General features: G+C 52.0%; 1 protein-coding gene across 6 annotated transcripts in view; it reads left to right on the top strand.

Annotated features, from left to right (window-relative positions):
• Positions 1-22,039, top strand: part of ADCYAP1R1 (ADCYAP receptor type I) — a 60,899-nt gene extending 38,860 nt beyond the window's left edge. For 2 of the 6 annotated variants that reach the window (XM_004463306.5, XM_058296816.2), the window contains 6 exons: positions 348-417; positions 4,011-4,102; positions 10,668-10,751; positions 13,805-13,934; positions 15,962-16,003; positions 17,570-22,039. In XM_004463306.5, coding sequence (XP_004463363.1) covers positions 348-417; positions 4,011-4,102; positions 10,668-10,751; positions 13,805-13,934; positions 15,962-16,003; positions 17,570-17,758 — 607 coding nt within the window. In that variant the 3' untranslated portion in view covers positions 17,759-22,039. The remainder of the gene's footprint in view (positions 1-347; positions 418-4,010; positions 4,103-10,667; positions 10,752-13,804; positions 13,935-15,961; positions 16,004-17,569) is intronic. The other 4 variants (XM_058296817.2, XM_058296818.2, XM_004463307.4 and 1 more) reach the window with 2 other exon arrangements.
• Positions 22,040-22,769: the final 730 nt, after the last annotated feature.

The raw sequence follows: 22,769 nt of genomic DNA, 5'->3' as shown, positions 1-22,769 counted from the left end.
CCCTGCTCTGAGCCCAGCTCGGAGTGCCATCGCTTCAGGTGACATTGCAACCTCGGTCTGGAGAGAAGCAAGGCCCCGGGGCTCCAGTCCCTGCTCTTTGGCTCAGAGCACAAGTCTTACAGTGGCCCTCAGCCTGTGGCTGCGTGGGCAGCGGCCAGTCAGGGGTGCCTTGGAGGGGAGCAGTGGGCAGGACCGAGGTTCAGCTCGAGCGCCCCTGAAGAGCCAGGGTTCACAGTCCACCCCAGAGCGCCCCTTCCAGCCAGCCCCTCCTCCCGCCAGCAGGCGTCCCTGCCCCGGCACGGGCTCTTTCCCCCGTGTCTTTATCTCCTCTCTCTGTCGCCTTCCAGCTGCTGGGATATGAATGACAACACGGCTCTGTGGTGGGTGATCAAAGGTCCTGTGGTTGGCTCGATAATGGTGAGTGTCCTTGGATCGGGTCAGAGGGGAAGACACGGGCTGGGTAGACAGGCCTGGAGGAGGGGAAGGGAAAGCTCATCCCGCAAACCAACGGCCTGCTTTCTCACGGCTGTTCTGTAGGACGCAGGCGTCAGTTATTTAACTGTTCCCCTAGTGTTTGGCATATATGGTATTTCATTTTTCCCCATTACAAAAGAAATTACTATGAACACTTATATTACACATGATTTTGAGCACAAGTGAATAATTTTTTAAAAGAAATTTCTAGATTCAAGAAAGGTATGCATTTCAAAGTTCAGATAGCCAGTTGTCTTCCAGAATATCTTTAACAGTTTAACCACTTCAAAAAAGTATAGTGCTTATGTCTGTATATCATTTTCTGCACTTTTAATATCAAACATGTAAATTTTTCACAGTCTTATGGGAGGTAACGGTAGCTCATTGTTTTAACGTGCATTTCTCCCTATTGCTAGTAACACGTAACAGTTTTTCCAAACACTTATGGACGGCTTGGTTTTACTCTGGACATTACCTGTTTATCTTTTTTTGCTCATTTTCCCCCCTAGAGAATTGTTGTCTGTCTGTTTGAAGGATAGTAACCCTTCATCCATTAGACATGTTGTAAGTGGTTTTCCAAGACTACAAAGCTTTTAAACAGTCAAACCTGTGAGTCTTTCCCTTTATGAATTCTGACCTTTACTTTTTTATTTATGGAGGACGTTGCCAACCTAAAACAGAAAAATATTCTCTTTAATTGTGATAACATGTTTGTGGATTGAATTGTTTCAGGGACTTCTTTAATCCAGTTGAAATTTAATTTTTTGTCTTGTCTGAAGAGATACCTAATTTTATTTTATTTTATTTTATAAATAGTCTACTCTCTTCTCAATTCTTTTTATTGAATAGCCCATCCTTTCCCCATTATGTTGAAATGTCACTTTATCATAAAGTGTCCTGTGTTTAGTTCCAGACTTTCTAGTCTATGTTACTAATCTATTTGCCTGTTCCCATGACGAATACCCCATTATGTTAGTTGTTAAAACCTTGTAGCATTTTTTATATCGGGTATGCTAATTTTCTCTTTGTTGTTCTTTTTTCTTTTTCCAAAATTTTCTTGTGCGTTTTCTCTTTCGTATGAATTTTTGAATATCCTTGTTTAGTTTCAGATAAATCTCACTGAGATTTCTTTTTAAAATAGGAATTGCCTTTAATTTATAGAGTAATGTGTAGGAGAATTGATTTTCTTCAAGTATTGAGTATTCCCGTTCAAGAAGATGGCATGATTCTCCATTTAATAGATCTTCCGTCACAGAGTTGTTTTAGTAAAGAATGGTAAATTTTTTGTTTTTTTAAATTTTCTCCCTTGTTCTTATTAAGTTTGCCTCTGAGATATTTTATGGTTTGTGCTTTTATCAGGTCTAAGTATCCAAAAGAAATTCATCATGTTTTCTAAGGGGTACTGCTGATGTATAGAGACACTGTTGGTTTTTCTGTGGTTTATCTTTTCCTGGTTATCTTTCTGAACTCTCTTACTAATGATCATCACTTTCCTGTTGGTTCTCACAGATTTCCTTGGTAGAAAATGAAAAAATCAGCAAATGAAAATAGTTTATGCTCTGCCATTCGAATATTTATTTTTTATTCACTTTGATTCCTTGTTCTTATGGAGAATGATACTTGCTGTAGTTTGGGGGTGGTTGTTATTCTTCATAGAGTTAGGAGAGTTTCCATTCCTAGCTTGTTTTCAGTATGTTTTTTTTTCTTTTTAAAATCAGGAATGCATGTTGAATTTTATCAAATGTGTTTTGGAGACGTTTATTGAAATCATCATTCCTCTAGTAGCGAACATGTATAGATTTCCAGTTTTCCCTCATTTTGAACAATGCTACAATGAATATACTTGTGCATATCTTGGAGAAGGTATGAATATTTCTTTAGAGTAAATCTCCAGTAATGGAATTGCTGGGAAAAAGGGTATGTACATTTAATATTTTCATGGATATCAAATTAACTTCCATGAGCAAGTACGTGAGTGCTTATTCCCTGTGTCTTTTTCTGCATTACGGACCGTTTTATTTTTGCACTCTTAGGGGGAATAATGGTAATTTATTATTTTAACCATGGAACAAATATAACCGAGTGCAGGTTTTTTTGCATTTCTGGAGTAAAACTTTTTAAATATTTTGTTTAGAGTTTTTGCATTGCTCCTCATAATTCTGTGATTGTATTTGTGTGCCTGTGTATATAGGGGGGAGTGTTTTCTGTCCCTGTTAGGTTTATGTCACAGGATTTTGTTACCTCATAGGTAATTTGAGAGATTTTCTTTTTATTTGTATTGCAATAGTTAAATAGCATGTCAAATATATCTTTCTGGAAGCATATAAAACTGGTCTTTAAGATGGTTTGTGCCTGGTGCCTTTTAATGCACAAAGCTTTGACTACTTTTCAGTTTCTTTTGAGGTTATTGATCTACTCATATTGTACACATCTTGAGTTGATTTTGTTTATTTGTATTGTCCCATTTTGTTTTTGTATTCTTTCATGACTTAAAATTATTCTCTATGTTGGTTGTTCCTGCCCTAAATTTGTTTAACTGCACTTCCTCCTTTTTGATTGACATATGCCTGTAGCAGCAATCCCTGAGCTGTATTCCAGGTACTGATTTTTCATTGGGAATGTAAAGAAAAATACACCTGAACAGAATCCTGCCCTCCTGGAGAGTGTGTTTTCTTTCTAACTGATCTGGAAAACAAATGAGAAAACAAAATAAAAACAAAATTTATTGATCAAGTCTATTATTTTTCCTCTTTATTAGAGGTTTTATCTCTATTAATTCTTTCCTTCTTCTCTGTAAGTTAAATAGTAGTAATTTTCCCTAACTGTATTTCGAATGCTTCATTATGTATTTTTGGTCATCTTTATTTTTTATTAAGTTCGTTTTTAGTCTCTCTGTTTTTTTTCTCCCTGAGTAATTCTTGACCACATCCCAAAGATGTTGATATGCAAGCCTCTCACTGCTCCTCATTTCTATTAACTTATTCCCCTTCCTCTTCCTTTCTTGCCATACACACAGCTGCCCACTTTGTTTAGAGCACTTTTGTTCCTGATCTTTATCTGAAGGCAAATGCTGCAATCACTATTCTCCAGGAGGTCCTTTAATTAATAATTCTTATGGTTGTCCATTCCACTTCTCCATATTCAGTGACTCTGAACTTGGAGTTTCTCCAAAGCACAGTTCTCCCCTCTGCAGTAGCCTCTTCTCTGTCTGTTTTGGTTGTACTTTTTCCATCACCCTGCTCCTATTTGCTCTTTCTCTTCCAAAAAATTGCTCCACTTTCTGGCTCATTCATGAAATGCTATTCTATTTCCCAGGGCTACTGTGGAATTATTTTTTCTTCTTTACTGTCATTTCAATGATATTGTGGGAAGCTGGAGAGAAGCACAAGTATTCTCAGGCTACCTTCTTGACTCTGAATAGGATCTTGACAGGTTTGGGGGATGCTGCACTGTTGGGGGAGCAACAGCTTATTCAGAGGCAGGGGTTAGAAACTCTTTCCCAGAATCATTTCCTTTGCTCTTTCTTTGCTCCTCAGATTAACTTTGTGCTCTTCATTGGCATCATCGTCATCCTTGTGCAGAAACTTCAATCTCCAGACATGGGAGGCAATGAGTCCAGCATCTACTTGTAAGTACCATTGTGCAGATGCCACAGCCACTTCCAGAAGCCTTGGGAGTCCTGCACTCAGGTTGCAGGTGGAGGAAGGCCTTGGCTTTGCCAATAGGGTGACCTAGCATGGGCGTTTGCAAGATTTCTCTTCTGATTAAAGTGCCTTCAAAATATAGATGCACTCCCAGCTTCAGCCAACCCAGGAGCTCCTAATCTGCATGGTCATTCTATGGAAAGGATGAGAGAGAGAGAGTAAGAAACCAACAGATTCTGCATGGCACTGGGAAATCAAGATGGAAAACACCAGATTCCCTAGGGTAGTTAAGGTCTTGATTGTTCAGAGGTTGGTTTTCCTTTGGGGATCCTGGATCTGTGAGAAGCTGATGGATAGCACTGAACACACTGTTGTCTGATCTCCCTACCCTGAGCTCAGCCTGTGCGAGTTGCTCAATCCCTGCTAGAGAGCCAGGTGGATATTCTCACTGGTCTGGGTGTGGGAAAGAGCTGATTCTTCCTCTTCTCCACCTTCACTCAGGATGGCCCTGTCTCTGTATCTGGTCCTACTTCCACAACTCCCTCTTCCATGAGCAGGGGAAAATGCTATTTGTTTGGGATTGATGGGGCTTGTAGGTAACCTTTTGACATTGAGCACTTCACTGCCATTTGAATCCTCAGATGTATTTTCCAGTCATGTCCCTAATAGTTTATCCTGGGGAAGTTCTTGCTCTGCCATCCTCTCCTTCTAGCCCTGGTCCCATTCTGACGTCAGACAGGGCCCCTTCTACCTCACCTTTCTTGCCTTATGAGCAGGATGGTGACTAGGTGGGAGTTTGGGCCTGGGGGGTATTTCTGATGCTGAGGACAGTTCCTGGGGATCTGACTATGAGCGAAGCTTCCTCAGTTCCTTCAAAAGACGGCTGGCTGGTGGGAACCAAGGTATTGTCATGGCGTACAGGGGGTGCTCGGTCCTGCCTGCATCAGAGACCCCAACCTGAGGCTCAGAATCTCGATGGCTGTCCAGTGGGGTAAGAAGTGGGGCAGGAGAGAGTCCCGGCAGAGGTCTCTCACTACCCTGCCATGCTCCTCGGGGGAGGGAGAGGCAGGGACTGCTCAGACACCAAACCCTAGATCCTTCCCTCAAGCTCCTCGGGGCTGTCCTGGGAAAGCCCAGCTTCCTGTTCTGTCTTTAGCCCCAGGTACCTCCCTTGTGGGCAGGGGATGGGCCCAGTGCCTGGACTGTACAGTGATATTTTCTTGCATGTACCATGATTCCATTACATGGAAAAAGAAACTTTTTTTTTTTTTGCTATCCTTTACTGTTTTTTTTTTTCCATGTTTTTTCAAGTTTTACCAACCTCTGCTTAATATATGCATGTTATCTAGGAGAAAACTGTTCATCCAGTTAGTCAAAAGGTCCCAGAAGCCCTGCTCTGGGAGGCCAGTGGGGCCAGCCCTTTGCCACTAACCAACCTGCCCAGAAGTCATTCCTGACTTCTCAAGGATTTAAAAAACAGGGCTGCCCTGCTTGCCCCTTACCTTGCTGTCCAGCCTTGGCTCCCTGTAAGAGTCCTTGTGTGGCTTCAGCTTCTCTGCTTGATTGTAAACTGGACATTCAGATTTGGGTTTCATCCCTCACTGACAGTTGCCTCTTACCCTTGAAGAGGGCAGGGAGCTCAGCTGGCCTCATCTCACCCTGGAGCTCTGGCAGCCTCCATCCCCTCCCCTGTCCTGGTAGGGTCTGCTTCTCTGGGGGCCCTCCAAGCTTCCCCTCCCTCTACCAGTTGAGGAACATACACAGGGCCTCAGCCCCAACCTAACTAAAGAGATTCTGCTGTAGCCCCAACCACTCCACCAGTGCAGACAACCTGCCCCAGATAGCAAGAGCCCCCAGGGGACTGCTGGGAGAAAAATAAGGACCATGACTTTCAAATTATCCACAGATTGGGAGCTATCCCATCCAGTCAGGCCTTCCTAGTGCATAGATAAGAACTGTGTGTAATTAGCACATGGTTTATATAGGGAGAGTGGTGTACATCCCAGGATATTTGAAAAACCAACTGGTTGGCTTGATCCTGTAGTCTAAAAATCTTGCTGTCTCAGCAAATATTTTCTTTACAGACAGCCAAGCCTCTGCTGGGGTCAAGCCCCAAAGATTAAAAACTCAGGTGGATGTAGTCTGCAAGCCAAGTGGTAGGGCTGATGCAGACAAGGGATCGGCTGGATCTCATTACATTATGGCAGCATGTGTGAGTGTTTTCAGGGTCAAGGAGACCTTTTGGCCAATTCAGGGAATGATAGAAGTAACAGTGCTGCAAGAACTGGGCCACACGTGAAAACACTTGCACCTCAGTTCATGCACATTTAATGCTCTCATTAAATGAGAGGTAACAAGGTGTTAACATCATCCACATTTTACAGCTGAGGGACTGTTTATCCATGTCGTGAAATGAAGCCAGTAGGAAGGAGGGAAGCCGGAGGTGACGTGTAGACGAGCTTGTCTACACGGCCATTCCTGCCCTCAAGGAGTTGCCAGATGAGAAGATGGTGTAAAATAAGTGTACAGATAAGGTTCCTGGAAGAAGAGGGCCCTGGGGGGTTCCAGCCTTGTGTGAAGCAGACTTCCCCACCCCAAGTGTGGGGAAGAGTTGGTTTTGAGCTGGGAGGTGCCTACATTGGTGGCAGTGTAGGGGCTGGAAGACGGCAGGGCCGGGACCAGAGGGAGCTTCCAGGGCTGGGCCCACGTCCCCTTGGACACCAGAGTTACGTGTTGGGCTGAGAAGCCCCTCCAGGTGTGCCCACAACAGCTCTCGGGTTTCTTCCTGTTTCCAGAACACATTTAAGCCCAGCAGTCCCCAAGAAAGCCCGAGAGGATCCCCTGCCTCTGCCCTCAGGCCAGCGTTCACTCCCTTTCCTGTGGGTTGGTTCCAGCTGCTCAGATGATAAAGGGCTTGTCCTCCGTGTTTGAGACGGGCCAGACCCAGCCTCAGAAGGACCTCTCCCGGGCTGGGACCAGGACTTAGGCAGTGGCCAGGGACCAAGCCAGGGGCTGGGCCAGGGCTCGGAATGTCCTCGGGGGCTTAGTGGTCTAAGGGCGATGGTCAGGGCTCAGCTTGAGGCTGGAGCTTGTTTAGCTTGGGGCCGGGAGCAGGGATAGCCTGCCTTTTCCCCGGGGACCAGAGTTTTCCTCTGTACTCCGTGAGACACCAACTGGCTTAGGACACGGATGGTGCAGACTCCAGTGGCTAGGCAAGAGGCGTGCAGCCAGGGAACTTTCAGTCCACGGACTCAGTCCACAGCCACGGCATCCCGTTCACATGGAGCCCCAGCCCCTTCTCCCCCAGGCCAGTAGCATCCCATCCTCACAATTTTTGTTAGAGGTCAGCAGCAGAGAATTGTTACCTACATTTTGCAGACAGAGAAACTGAGGCCCAGAGAAGGATAGTAGCACCATCTAAGGTCATCCAGCAAGTCAACAGTCAAACAAGGCCTTGAGCTCAGGAGTCCCAGCTCCCCGGCCAGAACTGTTCCAGGCTGGGCAGGGAGCTCAGAGGATGTTGTGGTCTTCAAGAACTTGGGAGGAGGAGGAGGTGGCAGGCAGGGAAGCTCCCAGCATCTGCTGGGCTGTGCTTCGGGCTGTGGAATGGGAAGTGCTTTCCTGGGCCTGGGCTGGGGGCCTGGGGATGCACAGCATCTTAGCAACAGGAAGGATTCCCTGGAGTGTGCTCAGCTCATTCCGTGGAGCTGCTGGGCGTCCAGCACTGCCCTGATGGCAGGGATGGTGCCCTCAAAAGGCTGCCCGGCAGTATCACTGTCTACTGTTGGGTGTTTCCTGCAGCTGCAGTCCTGTCCATCCTTCACACTGAAGCACTCATGGGGTTTGGCCTTAGATGTAGACGAGCAGGGGCCCATAGGAACAGCCACTGGATCCCAGGCTAATGGAAGGGAACGCTGAGGAAATGGCTTTGAACCTTTTTGCAGACACACAGCAAAGCTGTGAGAGAGCCAGGCCTGGAAGCCAGGGGTCCCTGACATCCAGATGTGGGTGTGGGCCCCAGACCTGCTGTGGGGTCTCCAGCCTCTGATTCAGCTGACACTGCTCACCGGGCAGTCCCCACCCCAACACCCTCATCTGAGTTTCTTACCTTCCTTCCTTGGATCCCAACTCAGAATTTGTCTCATCAGCCAGCCTAGGTTTGTCTCTGTTCCTTTTGATTCAACCCCTTTCCCCTTTTCACTTACAGTCCTGACTTCACAGATTCTGGCGACTCTCTCACTCCCTGTCCCTGGCTTTTCTGCTACCATCTAGTTTTGTTTCATTTCAGTAGCTCATGTGGCTTTTGCACAGAGTTTGGTGAAGAGGGGCTTCTTTTCCTTTCTCCCTGGCTCCATCTGCCTGAGAGCTCTCCCAGCTTCAGTCGCTTCCTGCTTCGTTTTCTGCCCTCTCCTCCCCATTAGAGCCATTCCTTACCAAGGGGCAGGATTTCCCAGCAAACTTACCACCAAATAATTGCTCCAGAAATCAGAGGAGTCTATGTTTCTTGTAGAAGTATACAGTGTCCAGGAGGGATCGGGGTAATTTTGGAGCTCAAGGAAGAGACATCCCAGAGGAGAACAGCAGAGGCTTTCAAATGTGATCTTGGGATTAAGCCTGGCATGTAGAAGGCTGAGGTTTGGGTCTCGGGCTCCTGGTCCCTGATTTCTGTGGGCATCAGGCCACTTGCTTTAAGAGAGGCTATGCGACCTTCACATTTCTGGGCAAGATAGATGATAAATCTGAAGCCTAGAATAGCTGCCATTGCAGAACACCCAACTAGTTATTGAGAACGACATACTTACATGTGTCTGTGTGTCTCTTTGTATGTATATAAAACAGACCTTTGGCATTCATTGAGGGCACATGAGGAAACTTCTCAAGTACATGCAGACCTTACAACAGTGCTTCTCAAGCTTTCGTGTGCATAGGGATCTCCTGGGGACTCTCACTGCCGTGCAGCTTCCCAGCCAGCAGGTCTCAGATTCTGCCTTTCCGAAAGCTCTGGGGCTGTTGCTGCTGATGCATGCCTACTCTCTGGGTAGCAGAGCACGATAGCACAGCTACTCTCCTCTTCTGTAAAACGGGATGTAGTGCCCATCTCGCAGTGTGGTGTGAACTGGAAGATGCCGTGTAACAGTGAGGACCACAAACCTCACTGGACTCAGGTCGTGGGCAGACCCCTGGCTTGCTCCTTGTTCAGGGGACCGGCAGCCACACCCCATCTCTGAAGCGTGCGATTCAAATTCTTGCCTCCGCAGAATGACACGACGCCACATGTCAACTTTCAGACTTGCTCTCTGTGAGCTGCAACCACAAATGCCAAATCCATGATAGCCAAGGGTCTGCTCTCGTTTGCGTCAGGTCCACACCAGCAAGTTCCAGGAGCTTCGGCACCCCATGATACCTGAGGAGGGTTTGTGAAGCAGGCATCCTGTTTTTGCCATTTGAGGAGTGCCACAGCTCTTAAGCCCTCTCTTACGTGTTTGTTAGAAAAGGGAAAGAAGGTCCACAGCTTGTGTCAACATAAGTGGGACTGCGAAGGGCTGGAAGGGGTGGAAATTTAGAGTGAAAGTTTCTGGAGAAATGGAAGCTCTGTGCCTCACCCAGTAGAGTGTGGAGTGAGACTGGCGCTCCTCAAGAAAAGTTGTTTCTACAGGAAATGGGGCAGTGCCCAAAAGATGCTCCTCGCAGCCTTCATTCCTGCCCATTGGACTTTTATCAGGAAGTCCAGCCCAGTGCTGGTGGGAATGGTCAGTGTCTGTGTCCTCCAACATGGAATCAGCTACGTGTGCCTATGTGTGTCTGTTGAGCCGTTGACATGTGGCTCGTGCAGTGGAGTAACTGGATTTTTTTATCTTATTTAATTTTAGTGAATTTAAACTCAAAGCGCCACAGACGGTTAGTGCTTACCATATGGGATAGCGCAGGACTGGGCTAATGAGCTATCAGTTCTAGGTCTGGACTTAACTCTCTAACCCCCGTGCATTCATGCCAAGTTGCCTGGGGGCTCCAAGGGAGGATGGCATGGGCAGAAGAGTGAGACCATGGTGTAGAGGGGAGACCAGAGGCACCCAGTCAGCCTTCACAACCGAGCCCCAGACTGGCCTGACCCAAGGTTGCGTGTGCCCGTGCTGGGTGGCTCCTGAGGCCCCAGCTGCCCATCCCGCTGAGCCAGCTCCAGGGAGGCTGTGCGGGGCTTGGAGCTGACTCTGGAGATAGTCTCTGGCTCCCTCCATAGACCAGCCCAGGTTCCACCTTCTGAGCACGCGCCTTTGCTCTGGGCCCGCCCCTATCAGCAGCCACGGGGACAGGTGCTCGGGCGCGTGCGTTTGTCTGTGCGCACACATGTATACGGATGGATGTGCATTTCTGTGCTCAGAACCGGCCATATCTTGGCAGCAGCTTCCTCCTTCTCCCCCACGTGACTGCCCCGGCCCGTTCCCACCTGCTCCCCCACTCCTCTGCCCTGCCTGTGAACTGTGTAGACCTCGGTTTCTTCACCGCCGGAATGCCCCCAGCTGACAGAAGTGCTGATCTTGTCACACCCAGCAGCTGCGTGCAGAAATGCTACTGCAAGCCACAGCGGGCTCAGCAGCACTCTTGCAAGATGTCAGAACTGTCCACCATTACTCTGTAAGTGTGTGTGGCCGTGGCTGTGGCCGGGGCCTCCGGGAGGGGTGGGGGACGCATGCCGCTGCTGCTGCCGTGAGCTTGCGTCCTGCTGGGCTGTAGGCGAGCAGAGAGCAAGCCTGAGCCTCCCAGCCCCGGCGCGCCCCGGCTGCTGCATGCTGCTGTCCTTTGTGTCTTGTGAGTTCTCTCTGACCTGCAGCCCCGGTGGGAGGCGAGGGTGCGGGGCTGGAGCGGTGGCCATCGTGGGAGCCTCCCAGGCTTGGCCGGTGCAGAGGAGGGAGTAGCTCCCCAGTCCCTGCTGCTGCTGTGGCCTTCCGCAAAGCCTGGCACTCCTCTGTGCTTCAGCCTTTCAACTGCACTTATTCTCAGAGTCTTAGAGCTGGAGTTCATCTAGTCCATCCCTCTGGACGGGACAGGGGCCCCATTCCAGCGAAGAGAGATGTTTTATGTGCCAAGTCGGACTTAGCTCGTTTCCTGTGGGGTGGGCACTTGTGTTAGTCCCATTTTGCAGCTGAGAAAACTGAAGCACAGGGAGGCTAAGCGACTCCCTCAAAGGCATGTACTTGGCAGAGCGAGGGTTTGAGCCCAGAGAGTCCCAACCACTTGGCCACACTGCGCCTCTGAGCACCGGCCTCTACGTGGGTGGCTTAGTGCCTCCCTGGACAGCCCTCTGTAATTTGGAAGCTCTTCTTGGTGTTTTGGGGCACTGAGAATCCCTTGGGTCAGGAGCCAAGCCTCTGTGTTGCTGTCTTCCTCGGCTACTCAGGTTGCAGGTGGCTCTGTGACTGGCGCAAGGAGCACACACACTGTAGGAGCTCCCCTCCAATGCCCCCAGGTCCTAGAGACCTCCTTGTCTGCCCCCTGCCCATCTGCCAAAGGGGCTTCGGGGACGGAAAGTCGTTGCTCTTGAGCTGCGACCCCGCACCTGAGCCCCGGCCTGCAGGTCGCTGTTCCTCACACACTGACCCTACCCTTTCTAAAGCCTCCGTGGAAGTATGGGGGCTTTCCTCTTGTGGGTTCCAGAGCCCTTTTTCCAAACTGCAGGGACAAGCACCTGGGAACAGGCCCGTTTGTGGGGTGGGGGCAGGGGGAGGCAGGCAGGGGCTGCTGCTGCAGGGACGTGCAGAGGCCGGCTTGGCTCCTTGAGCTCCTTAAATTGAGCTTTTCTCTTAAAGTTCCCCCTTTTGGCAGCATCCCAGAGGCACCCCACGAAGTCTTTCTGGAGTTTCATTCCTTCCTCCAACATTCCCCGCTGCCTTCCTGGTGCCAGGCACCAGCCACGGGTGGGATCCAAGCGGTGGGATCCAAGCGGCCTTGAGCACCCAGGCCTGGCTCAGGTTCATGGACTCCAAGGCTTTCCTCCAAGGCCCCTTGGTCCATGGAGTCCTTCCTTCATGGAACAGTCATTTCCCAAGTGTCTCCTCCGTGCCAGGCGTGTGCTTGTCAGCCAGGACCACAGGGGTCTGCGAGGCACCTCCCTGCCTTCCAGGAACCACGATCTGAGAGACAGACAGAAGCAGGGAGGACGGAAGGGTAGAGCACTTGAGGGTTGCTGCTGGGCTCAGAGCAGCCTGGGCAGATGGAGTTGGCCCCTGCTCTGGTCCAAGGACCCAGGTCCTCGGAATGTGCCGCCTTGAGCAGGGAGAGCCCGGGACTCAAGACCTCTTCCCTTCCAGGCTGACCTTGGCCCCCTTGGAGGCTTCTTCCTCCCCCCCTTCCCTTCTTTTTCTTCCCTCCTCTTCTTGTTCCCCCTTCCCGTCCCTGCTCTCTTCTCCTTTCTCCATTAGACGTAGGAAGCCCAAGGCCTCACCCAGGCCCCATGCATTTGGCTTCTCTAGAAATCCAGAGTCATGCCCGCATTCCACAGAGCTGATCTGTAGGAACATCTTTCTCCCTGCCCCCCAAAAGGCTGGGATGGGGGGAAAGATGGGGAGCCATGGTGCTACTGCCCCAGATCCCCAGCTGTGCATCCGTGGAGCCAGCTCTGCTGGGAGAGGATGGGGCTGAGCCGCGGCTCCCAGCTCACCGCTCAAGAGGACCTGGGCTGGGGGTGGCTTTGCGGGGAGGTGGGGATGGGGAGACCCAGAGGAGCCGGATGCTGCTGGGTGGTGGAGACGGGCTCCCGCCTTAGAGCAGGACGCACATGTGCGTGGCCACACGCACTCCTGCACTCCTAACCGTGGACTTCTCTGCCTGGAACCCCGAAGGCACAGCCCCACCCCCTTTCGGCCTAGGAGCCGTTCACCGATGGGAACCCTGGGGAAGCGGGCCTCAGGAGGCTGGGGGTCCCTCTGGACCTCCCTGCCCCGTCTGTCCCACCTTGGACAGATATTCTTCTCTGGCACTGCCTCAGTTGCCTGGGCAGCAGATTCCTTCTGCTTGCTTGGCTGTTCTTTTGGCCCAGAAGTGTAAGCCCTTCCCAGGGTCTGTCCCAAGCCTTCTTTCTGGTCCACCTCCTGAGCCCTCTCTCTCACCCTGCCTTCAGCATCCCTTCTCTCTTCATCATTTCCGGCACAGGTCCCTGTCCAGCCCCAGACTCGGAAAAGCCGACTGTCCCCGTGGCCCCTGGGGACTGCTCTCTTGAGGCCTACGAAGTTTCTTTCCATAACAAGAAAACGTTTGCTTGGTTGAGACTCCATCGCCTCCCCTTGAGCCTTCCAAGTTCTGGCCCTGTGCTTTGCCCTGACTTCCCTTTGCCCTCAGCTCTGCACACTGCGCAGGGGTTTCTGTAAATCGCATACTCGTGTGTGCACTTCTAGTGACCATAGAGGACACTGACACAGCCTAGAAGACAGGGCACCCTGCAGACAGAGGGTGGACCCCCCAAACATCCCCGGGTATCCTGGAAGCCCAGCTCTTGTCGGCCACCCTCTCTCCCAGCAGCCTGAGCTGGGCTGGGTGAGAATAACCTCGGGCCTCCTTTCTCGAGGATGGTGCACAGGGGCCCCAGATCTTGGGGAGGCAGTGCACTGGGGCCGGGTTCTCCGCCCTCCATGGTGGCTCTGGTCCCAAGGCATGGCAGCCCCCAGAGCACAGGTCTCGCTCTCTCCCAACAGACGCCTCGCCCGCTCCACCCTGCTGCTCATCCCACTCTTTGGCATCCACTACACGGTGTTCGCCTTTTCCCCGGAGAATGTCAGCAAGAGGGAAAGACTCGTGTTCGAGCTGGGCCTGGGCTCCTTCCAGGTAGGCGTGGTGTGACCGGAGGGCAGAACGCCCAGGGAGCCGGGAGCCTGGCCTCTGACTTGCTGGTGGTTCTAGAGACTTCTTTAATCTAAGACTCTGGGTCTCAGTGTTGACACCTCTGAAATAAGAGGACAAGAATGGAAACGAGCTGTGGTTATGGCGGCATCCTGTGCCCTGAGCCAGGCCACCCTTGGGCAGCCCGGGGTGCAGGTGGAGTGCCCCAAGAGACCCGAACTGGCTCACTTGCATCCCAGGAGGGCTGGAGCTCCGTCTTATCCCATTGGGAGTTCCCAGCACAGGACCTGGCCACAGGGACCTGGACGGGATGAACAGGTGGACGAGCAAATGAGTGAGTGAATGAAACAACGACTCAGCGAGCGGAGGAGTGAGCGGATTAGGGAGAGAACGGGTCAGTGAGTAAATGGATAGGGGCGTGAGTGGGTCCTTGCAGGCAGGGGTCGTGCTGCAATGGGCCTAGGATAGAGCATTTCTTCCGAACCCAACTATGTATATTCGCCTGATTGTTCATTCATCCATTCACTCATTCATTCACTGATTTTTTTTGTTTATTTAAATTGTTTTCAAGCCCCACCCCTTATGTGTTTTTCCTGTTATCCTTCCCCAGTCTCCTCATTCCATGGACTCTTCTTTTTTTAAAAAAATATTTGTCTAAACACTCCCCTACTCCCCATCCCCTGGTAACTGCTAATCTACTTTTTGTCTCAATGGATTTGCTATTTCTAGTCATCTCTTGTAAAGGCTATCATACAGTATTTGTGCTTATGTGCCTTGCTTACGTCACTGAGCATCATGTTTTCAAGGTTCTTGCGTGTTGCAGCATGTCTCAGAACTTCATTCTTTCTTGTGGCTGAATAATTACCCGTGGTGTGTATGTAGTGCATTTTGTTTAACCATTCATTTGTTGTTGGACACTTGGGTTGTTTCCCCCTTTTGGCTATTGTGAATAAAGCTGCTCTGAATGTCGGTGTACAAGTATCTGTTTGAGATCTTGTTTTCACTGCTGGGGGGTATATACCTAGAAGGGGAATTGCCAGGTCATATGGTGGTTCTATATTTAAATTTTTGAGAAACTGCCCTATTGCTTTCCACAGTGACTGCGCCATTTTATATTCCCAGCAACAGTGCACTGGAGTTCCAATTTCTCTGCATCCTTTCCAACACTCGTTATTTTCTAGGTTGTTTTTTTAAATAGTAACCATCCTTTTGGTATAAAGTATTATCTTACTGTGTTTTTATTTGCCTTTCCCTGATGGCTGATGATGTACCTTACTTTGATCTCTGCCATTTTAAATAGGTCATCTTACCTGTCCAGAGTTCTCAGCCCTGGGAGTTTTATAGACAAAGACTGGTCTGGGGTGGCTCTCGGCTCTCCCTGAGGTCTGAGGCCTTCTGTCATTCCTCTCACACCTCCAAGTGGCAGCTCGAGGGACAGGGATGGAAGGGAGCGCGTTTGCAGCATTCAGGAAACTTCCATCACTTGGTCAATGGGGAAAGAATTCTATTTGTAAAAACTATACGTAGGGCAGCTAAATACCCACTGTGTGCCAGCCCTGCGTGTGTGTGCTGCGCACGGGAACGCCGGGGAGGTGGCGGTGGGCTTCGTCCTGAAGGTTCTGCTCCAGAGGGACAGAGGAGGAGGAGACAGGGTGGTGCCTCAGGGACCCCGCGGGCCCAGCACGTCATCTGGAGTGGGCGCCCAGCCTCTCGGGGCTGGGGCGGACAGGGGAGGCTTCCTGCAGGAAATGGGACAGAGCCGGCCTTGTGGGATGGGAAGGATTTGAGCCCCAAGGCCAGGCGGTGTCAGTGCAGGGGGGCGTCTCTAACCAGCCAGTGGGCCTCAGGAGCGCCCACCTGGGTGGAGCAGAACTTGGCCCATCTCCACCTGGACCCCAGGACAGGTGCCCCCTCCAGGTCATCCAGGTGACTGCTTTGCTGCTTCCCCCCCCCCCCTGGCGTTTGGAAGGTCCTTTGCCTGGATCCTCAGGTTTACTTTTGCTCCTCCCCAGGGCTTCGTGGTGGCCGTTCTCTACTGTTTTCTGAATGGAGAGGTAAGACCTCGGTCTTTGGCTTCCTGGCTGTGGGTGGTGGGCTGGCCGGGGCATGGACAGGGGAGTGGTCTGCAGGCCTCTCTGGGCTGGTTCCCCAGGCCAGGGCTCTGCCAGGCTCCCAGCACCTAGAGGACGTGGGGATCAATGGGCAGGAGAGGAGCATCACGTGGACGCCCTCCACCTTGGGCCTGCACCTCTCCTGCTTTGTCTGCTTGGGTGGCCGAGGCTGGGCCTCTAGAGCAGAGCTCCACCTAGGAAAGGCATCCCTTTTGCTGAGAGCAGATCTCCCTCGGCCAGCTTGCAGGAAAGTGCTTATCGGACACACTTCAGTGAGGAGGAGTTGACAGCAGAGAAGAGCAAGGCTCTGAAGATGATCCCAGTGGTTCATGAGGCTTGATGGGCAGAGATGCTCAGTGGGCAGCTGCCCAAGGTTCAGTGCTGCCCCAGCAGGCCAGTCAGCCTTGCTTAGACCCCCAGATCAGGGCCCTGACAGAGTGAGCATGGGGGGAAGTTGGAAGAGGCCCTGGGGAGAGGTCTGGAACCATCTAGTAAGGTTATGGTTTCAGGGCTCCCTCTCTTCTGAGAGTAGCTCAGTACAGGGGTGCTGGAAGGGCTGGGGGCTTGCAGGATGGATTTGGAGAGCAGCAGGAGTCATCCTACCAGTGCTTGGATTTTAGTTGTGTGACTGGGACCTCAGCAAGCCCCTCCCCTTGTTTGCATCTGAGAAACAAGACGATCAACTCCAGATCTCCAAGACAACCTGCAGAAGAGCCAGCTTAGGATAGGATGGGGGCAAGCAGGACAGGCCTTCCAGAGAGTGGTTGGTGAGAGCCAAAACAGATGTGGAAACATATGTCAAGGGCCTGCAGTGGAAGTGGTGGGTAAAACTGGAGAGAGGGTGCATGGGGTGCCACCTACAGTTAGGTGGTTTGTGCACTGCACAGAGGTGCTTGACTGGGGGGGCAGGTGGGCCAACATTCAGCATGCATTCAACTCACAGCGCTGAGTTACATGGGGGAGCGTTGTTTCGTGGTTCTTCACCATGACCGCACATTCAAGTGTTTGACTTCTTGGGTCTTGCCCAGAGATACTGATGTAATTTCCTCAGGTGTGGTCTGGGCACCTGGATGTTTTTAGCTCCTGGGGGATTCTGTGTGTGTCCCCTGGCTCATGTTCAGCTGGGAGTGGGGATCCTTTCCTGGATCCATCTGCCCTAGGGGCTGCTTTTTAAGGATCCCTGAAAGGCCCTGTGGGCTCATCTCTGACGGTAGAGAGTTAAATGCCAGGAGCTGAGGTCTGCAGGCAACAGGGAGCCACGAGGGCCCTTGTTCAGACAAAGACTTGGGGAAAGAGGCTCTTCAAGCTCGCTGCACAGTGCTTTTCCTTTCTAAAGCAGGTAGAGGCTCCAACTGGCGACCTCGAGGGCTGCAGCCTGCATTTTGGGAGTCAGCAGGGAGTGGGAGGGGTGCTGGGCGTGGCAGTGCCTGCCTGGGAGGGTCCCGGGCCAGGGTCTGGCTGGCGGAGAGGTCTCCCACCAGAAGTAACCACCCAGGCTTCCTCCTGCAGGTGCAGGCGGAGATCAAGAGGAAGTGGCGGAGCTGGAAGGTGAACCGCTACTTTGCTGTGGACTTCAAGCACCGGCACCCATCCCTGGCCAGCAGCGGGGTGAACGGGGGCACCCAGCTCTCCATCCTGAGCAAGAGCAGCTCCCAGCTCCGCATGTCGGGGCTCCCGGCCGACAACCTGGCCACCTGAGCCCTGCCTCGCCCTCTCTCCTTGCCTCGTGGCACAGGCTGGGGCTGCGGGCAGGCGGCGGCCCCCCGCACATTGGCGCCTCTTTTCTCCCTTCGGGCAGACCCTGGGCTGGAAGCCGGGCTCCCCTGGGGGGGGAAGGAGGACATGGGGTGCAGACTGGTCTCTCCCTCCCCATTCTTGGTCCCCTGGGCCCTGAGTCAGACATGTAAATACTCCTCCAATTTGGAAATGTTTCCACGTTCCCTCCCGCTCAAGCCGCGTCTCCAGCTCCACTCCACCACGTCTCCATCAGCCTCGGTGACGGCCTGACTCAAGGGGAGGCCTTGTGAGCTCAGGCTGAAGAGTCCTTGCTTTTGGGGGGCTAAGAGGGTGCCCGTCCCTGCAACCTCCGACCGTGCTGACTCTGGACGTGGACTCCCCGCGAGTCGGCTCGCCACCCTTCCAAGCCCGGGGAGCTGCCAGGGATACAGCCGGGGGCCCGGGGCCCCCTTCGGTGCAGGCCAGCCCAGGGCTCCCTCGTGCTCACCCCACTCTTGGCGCCCGCGGGGCCCCACTCCTGGACCGCAGGGCGATGGGACAGCCCAAGGGGCTTTTCCATTCAGAGACTTCCGCTTGGGCGGGGGCCTTTGGGTCAGGGAAAGTGCTGGTGCTTTTCATTTGGCCCCAGAAGAGGAGCTGAGAGCCAGAAATGTGGATCTGATTGGAAGGGAGATGGAAAGTCTTTGGGGGAAGCCATGGAAGACTTTCACCATCGCCACCTTTTCAGTCACCCCAAGATGGGCAGAAATTCACCTGCCAGTCGCCCTTCTGCCCCTTCCATAGGAGCTGTCGGAGGTGAGAGGTGGATGCCTCCCAAACACGCCCACCACAGGACCCCTACACCTTTCCATCTCCCCTAAGTCAAAGCCATGACTCGGGTGAACCAGCCGCCGTCTGTGATGTCAGCGCTTCCCGAAGCACCTCACCCCTCCACGTGCCCACGTCCGGGGCCCAGGGCTCCCCCTCGCCCCGTGGATGGCAAGGAGCTCAGCCACCAGCTCCCTGGACCTGGGCTCAGTGACTGAAGTGTTTCTGAGACCTCTGCAAAGACTTCCCGCATGGGTGCCCTGGGCACTGAGTTGTCGGGGGTGGGGGCCAGGGGCAGAAGCCGTGCCCACCGTGCCCATGGAGCAGCTGCTGGTGAGAGAGGAGCTGCCCCTCCTCCACACCTGTCCTGGCTCCCCAGCCGCAGCCTAAGAATTTGAAAGGAGACCCTGTGGGGCGGGAAAGGTGGAGGCAAGTGTTTGAGGAGTTTGGACAGAGGGGGTTGTTGTTCGGCCTGGGGAATCTGAAAATGTTCCTGGAGAGATCTTCAGGGTGACTGGAGAAGCGCTCTACTTTCTGTGACAGGCCCCCTGTCCTTGCCCAGCGAAGGTCTGTTGGATCCCTGGGTCTCTGGAGGAACCAGAGGGAGAAAGGGAGCTCCCTGCCCTTTCCTGGGCACACATGGTGGCTCAGGCTGGCCCTGGGGTGTGCATCAGCCCACCCATCCTGCACCTGACCCCACCCCCTCACTCCCTTCCCCCTCTCGGAGAGCCATGTCTGTTACCAACTGCCTTGTACATTTCTTGCACACTGTTAGGGAGCCTGGGATTCAGAGATACAGGATCTGCCCCAGTCTGGTTCAAACTGATGTGACCGTGGACACTACACTGTTTGCTTGGGGCCTCAGTTTCCCCACTTGTGAAATAAGACACTGACCTCTAGTGCTTCTCCAGGTTCCGGGACTTTCCAGTTCACAGCTAAGGCAGGTGAAAGGGCATGCGTCACTGCTGTGTGTATTGTCTGAGGTTTCCATGTGGCTATGTTTTTGTGGGGTGGGGTGGGGTGCTGTTTATCTTCCATTTCTTGGCAACGCAATTTCTGTCTCTTGCATTTGGACACCACGAGGGAAGCTGGTAGACCAAGCTGTATTTGAGAGGGAAACGTCACGCTGTGGACAGGGGCTGTGGGCACCATGGAGAGACTCAGCATCTGCCTGGCCGGGGCAGGGTGCCACGACAGTGGCCACCTCCAGATCGAAGGAGCAGCCCCCCAAGTACGGACCCCACTCCTTCATCATCTCCCCCACCAGCAACTCTGCTTCACTGTGGAAGAAGAGACTTTGACTTTATAGATTCATCGTCAAAAAAGGCAAAAACAAAATGAACCCCATGTACTGTGCTGCCACGCGAGCCCCGGGCCGGCGTCCTCATAGAGGTCTGGGTTCCTGTGGTTCGTTTTTCTGTCTGTATGAGTTATTGCCAGTCTTGTGAGCGAACGTATCTAATGCATTCGGAATGTTCCAGGAGTCCAGGCCTTCAGGGTCGCAGGCAGCGGGGCTAAAGCATGAGGTCTGGGGAAGATCCTTCCCTCTTTGACCCTCCAGTCAAATTTGCTAAACAGGAAATAAGACTAGATTATTTGCATCTCTGAAATTGTTTGACCAAACACCAGCCATCTACTCAGAATAGGCCCCAAGTAGGATGCAGGTATTGGCCTGCAATGGGAAAGGGAGAGGAATCCTGCCACACAAAGGGAGTCTGAGGGACGTGGGAATGGTCAGACCTAGAATCACCAGACTCCATGGTTCTAGAGGATCATTGCTTGTTCTGTGCAAGCCTGGAGGACAAAACTCAGGTCCATGTGGGAGTCTGAGTTCTACTTGGGGTGAAGAACTCATCCCATCCTGACTGTCCAGCCATGGGGCAGGTGATGTCAAGAGAGTGGCTCCAGCCCAGGTAGAAATGAGATTCCAAGCCAGGGATTCCTGGGAGGGGGATGGAGTATGGCGTCTGCGCGATTCAGGGGCTTTCTGGTGATACCCAGCACTGGTGGCTTCATGACTCCCTGTCGTGCCTGAGGGTGACCACATTCTCTGTCTAAATGGGCAGCTCCACAATCCTGGAGACTCATCTGGTGGCCTCAAGTGATCCCTTCTCTAAACACCCCCAAACTGACTGGGGGAATAAGGCCAGGGACCTAGAGCTAGGCCCAAGACTTGAAACACCCCGTAGTGCATCGTCATTGTCATAATCCCCTGTGCCCCGAGGCCACTGGCAAAGGAAAGCTGGGAGAGTTTCTCTGGAAGTCTCTGAGTACCCTTGCCCCACTCAGGGCCACTCCAAAGAGGAAGCAGTGAGTACTTTGTCATCATAAATTCCGATATGAACTTAGGATCATAAAAGCTAGCGGGAAGAGCCCTGATTAGGGCACCTCGCATTGCCACTGACCCACTGTTTGGCCTTGTCTCATTCCCCATATATTTTTGGGGAGACCCGCAGGATACTAGAACTGGGAAGAAGCTTGGGAGAGATTGAGGTCATTAGGCTGATGAGGAAACACAGCAGGGCCCATGGGTATGTACGTGGCCCTGTACATGAGCCAGAATGAGGCACCCAGCAAAGCACCCACACCGTTGACATTTAGCCTTCACGGAGAAAGGCTTTAGCCGAAGAAAGCATTTAGGACTCCAGGCTGCCAGAGAAGAAATGGAGTCCGATGTGCACGGGGAGACCTGTTTTCTAAGTTGGGTTTCACCACCTGCCTGTGTTCAAGACTTAACCTCTCTGGGCTTCTGCTTCCTAATTGGAGAAATGAGCGGGTGATGATTAGCATGGTCCCATGGGCCAGGAATGAGGTTGAAGTGAGATGCCTGTGAGTGTGAAGGTGCTTTGGATGCTGTACACAGGTGCAGCTGGCTCCTAAGGTGGAGCCCCCATAGAAGGGACCCATTGTCTACTGTTCTGAGCCCTCTTGGGTTAACTTTTGCCCCATTTGTAAAACCACCAGCATCGGGGTTAAGAGGGAGTCCAAGGGCTCTGGTGAACACAAAATTCCTTTTTCTTTGTCAGTTGATCGTTTGCTTTTAGGGTTCGGATGGGGTGGGGGGTGACTTCCTGCCACTCCATGGGAATCCTTCAAGAATCCCTCAATCTGTGAGCCCCTTCCTTCTCCTTTCCCTGAACTTGAGGTCCTGGGTTTTGTCTGTGCGTGGCCATGTGTTTCTTGTCTGATGTCTGTCTTCCGTAGTTTTGCTTCTGTGCGGGTGTGAGTAGCGCAGCTCCTGCCATCCCGGGCATGGCTCTAAGCTCACTTGTGGGAGCTAGACAACTGGATTTCATCTCCCACAATAAAGATCAGCCCCACAGACCTCACCGCTCCCGCTGCCGTCGTTAACGCTGTGCTCACGAGCTGCTAGTCTAGGATTTTAAGGATGTCAGACTGCTGTAGATGACTCAATAAATGTCTTCTCATTTTTCACGGTGGCTGTAATTTGAGAGGAGAGGAGAGTGTGGGGGAGAGGGGTTGGACAGGGAAGGGACTCATCCAATGTCTGATCACCCCAGAATCCAGTCTACAAGGTCCTGTGTCCTTTCTTTTCCCCAAGCAAGCGGTATGAGAATGAGCTTAGAATGACTTGGAAAAGTAAAGAAGTATTGACCTGGGAGGACCATGGAACTTGAAAGGAATCAAGGTCACCTGGAAGTCTTCATTCCCTAGAAATGGAAGCAGCTTACCCTACAGTCTCCGGTGCCTCGTGGCCTTCTTATTGCTCTGTGGGAGTGGCCATCAGGTCTCCCAAAGTGTTTTCTGCATAGGGTACATCATTCCAGGTAACCACAGGTGTGTCTTAGGCTGCCAGTCCCATCTTCAATTGCTGCTTGATGTTCAGAGCCTCAGACCCTGCCAGACCAGATAACCATTCCAGGTAAACCCCATTTCCTTGAGGTTCTGTTGATTGTCATAAACTCCAGTACTCATTTTTGTATTAGCTGGACTTTTTATTTACTAGCAACAGAAGATAATTCTGTCTGATGAATCAGAAAAGGAGTTTATAAAAAGGATGTTGGGTAGCTCGCAGAATTCTAATAAGCCTGGAAAAACCTGAAAGTGACTCCTAAACCGTATCATGCTGCAGCACTGAAGGGAAGACTGCTGCTATCCTCACTCTGCTGCTGTTGCTGGTGGAGTGATGTCTCCACTGTGCCAA

This window comes from Dasypus novemcinctus, chromosome 5 (genome assembly GCF_030445035.2).
Source record: "Dasypus novemcinctus isolate mDasNov1 chromosome 5, mDasNov1.1.hap2, whole genome shotgun sequence".
NCBI lineage: Eukaryota > Metazoa > Chordata > Mammalia > Cingulata > Dasypodidae > Dasypus > Dasypus novemcinctus.
Note: the sequence above shows the minus strand (reverse complement) of the source record. Positions and strands in the feature narration are given on the sequence as shown.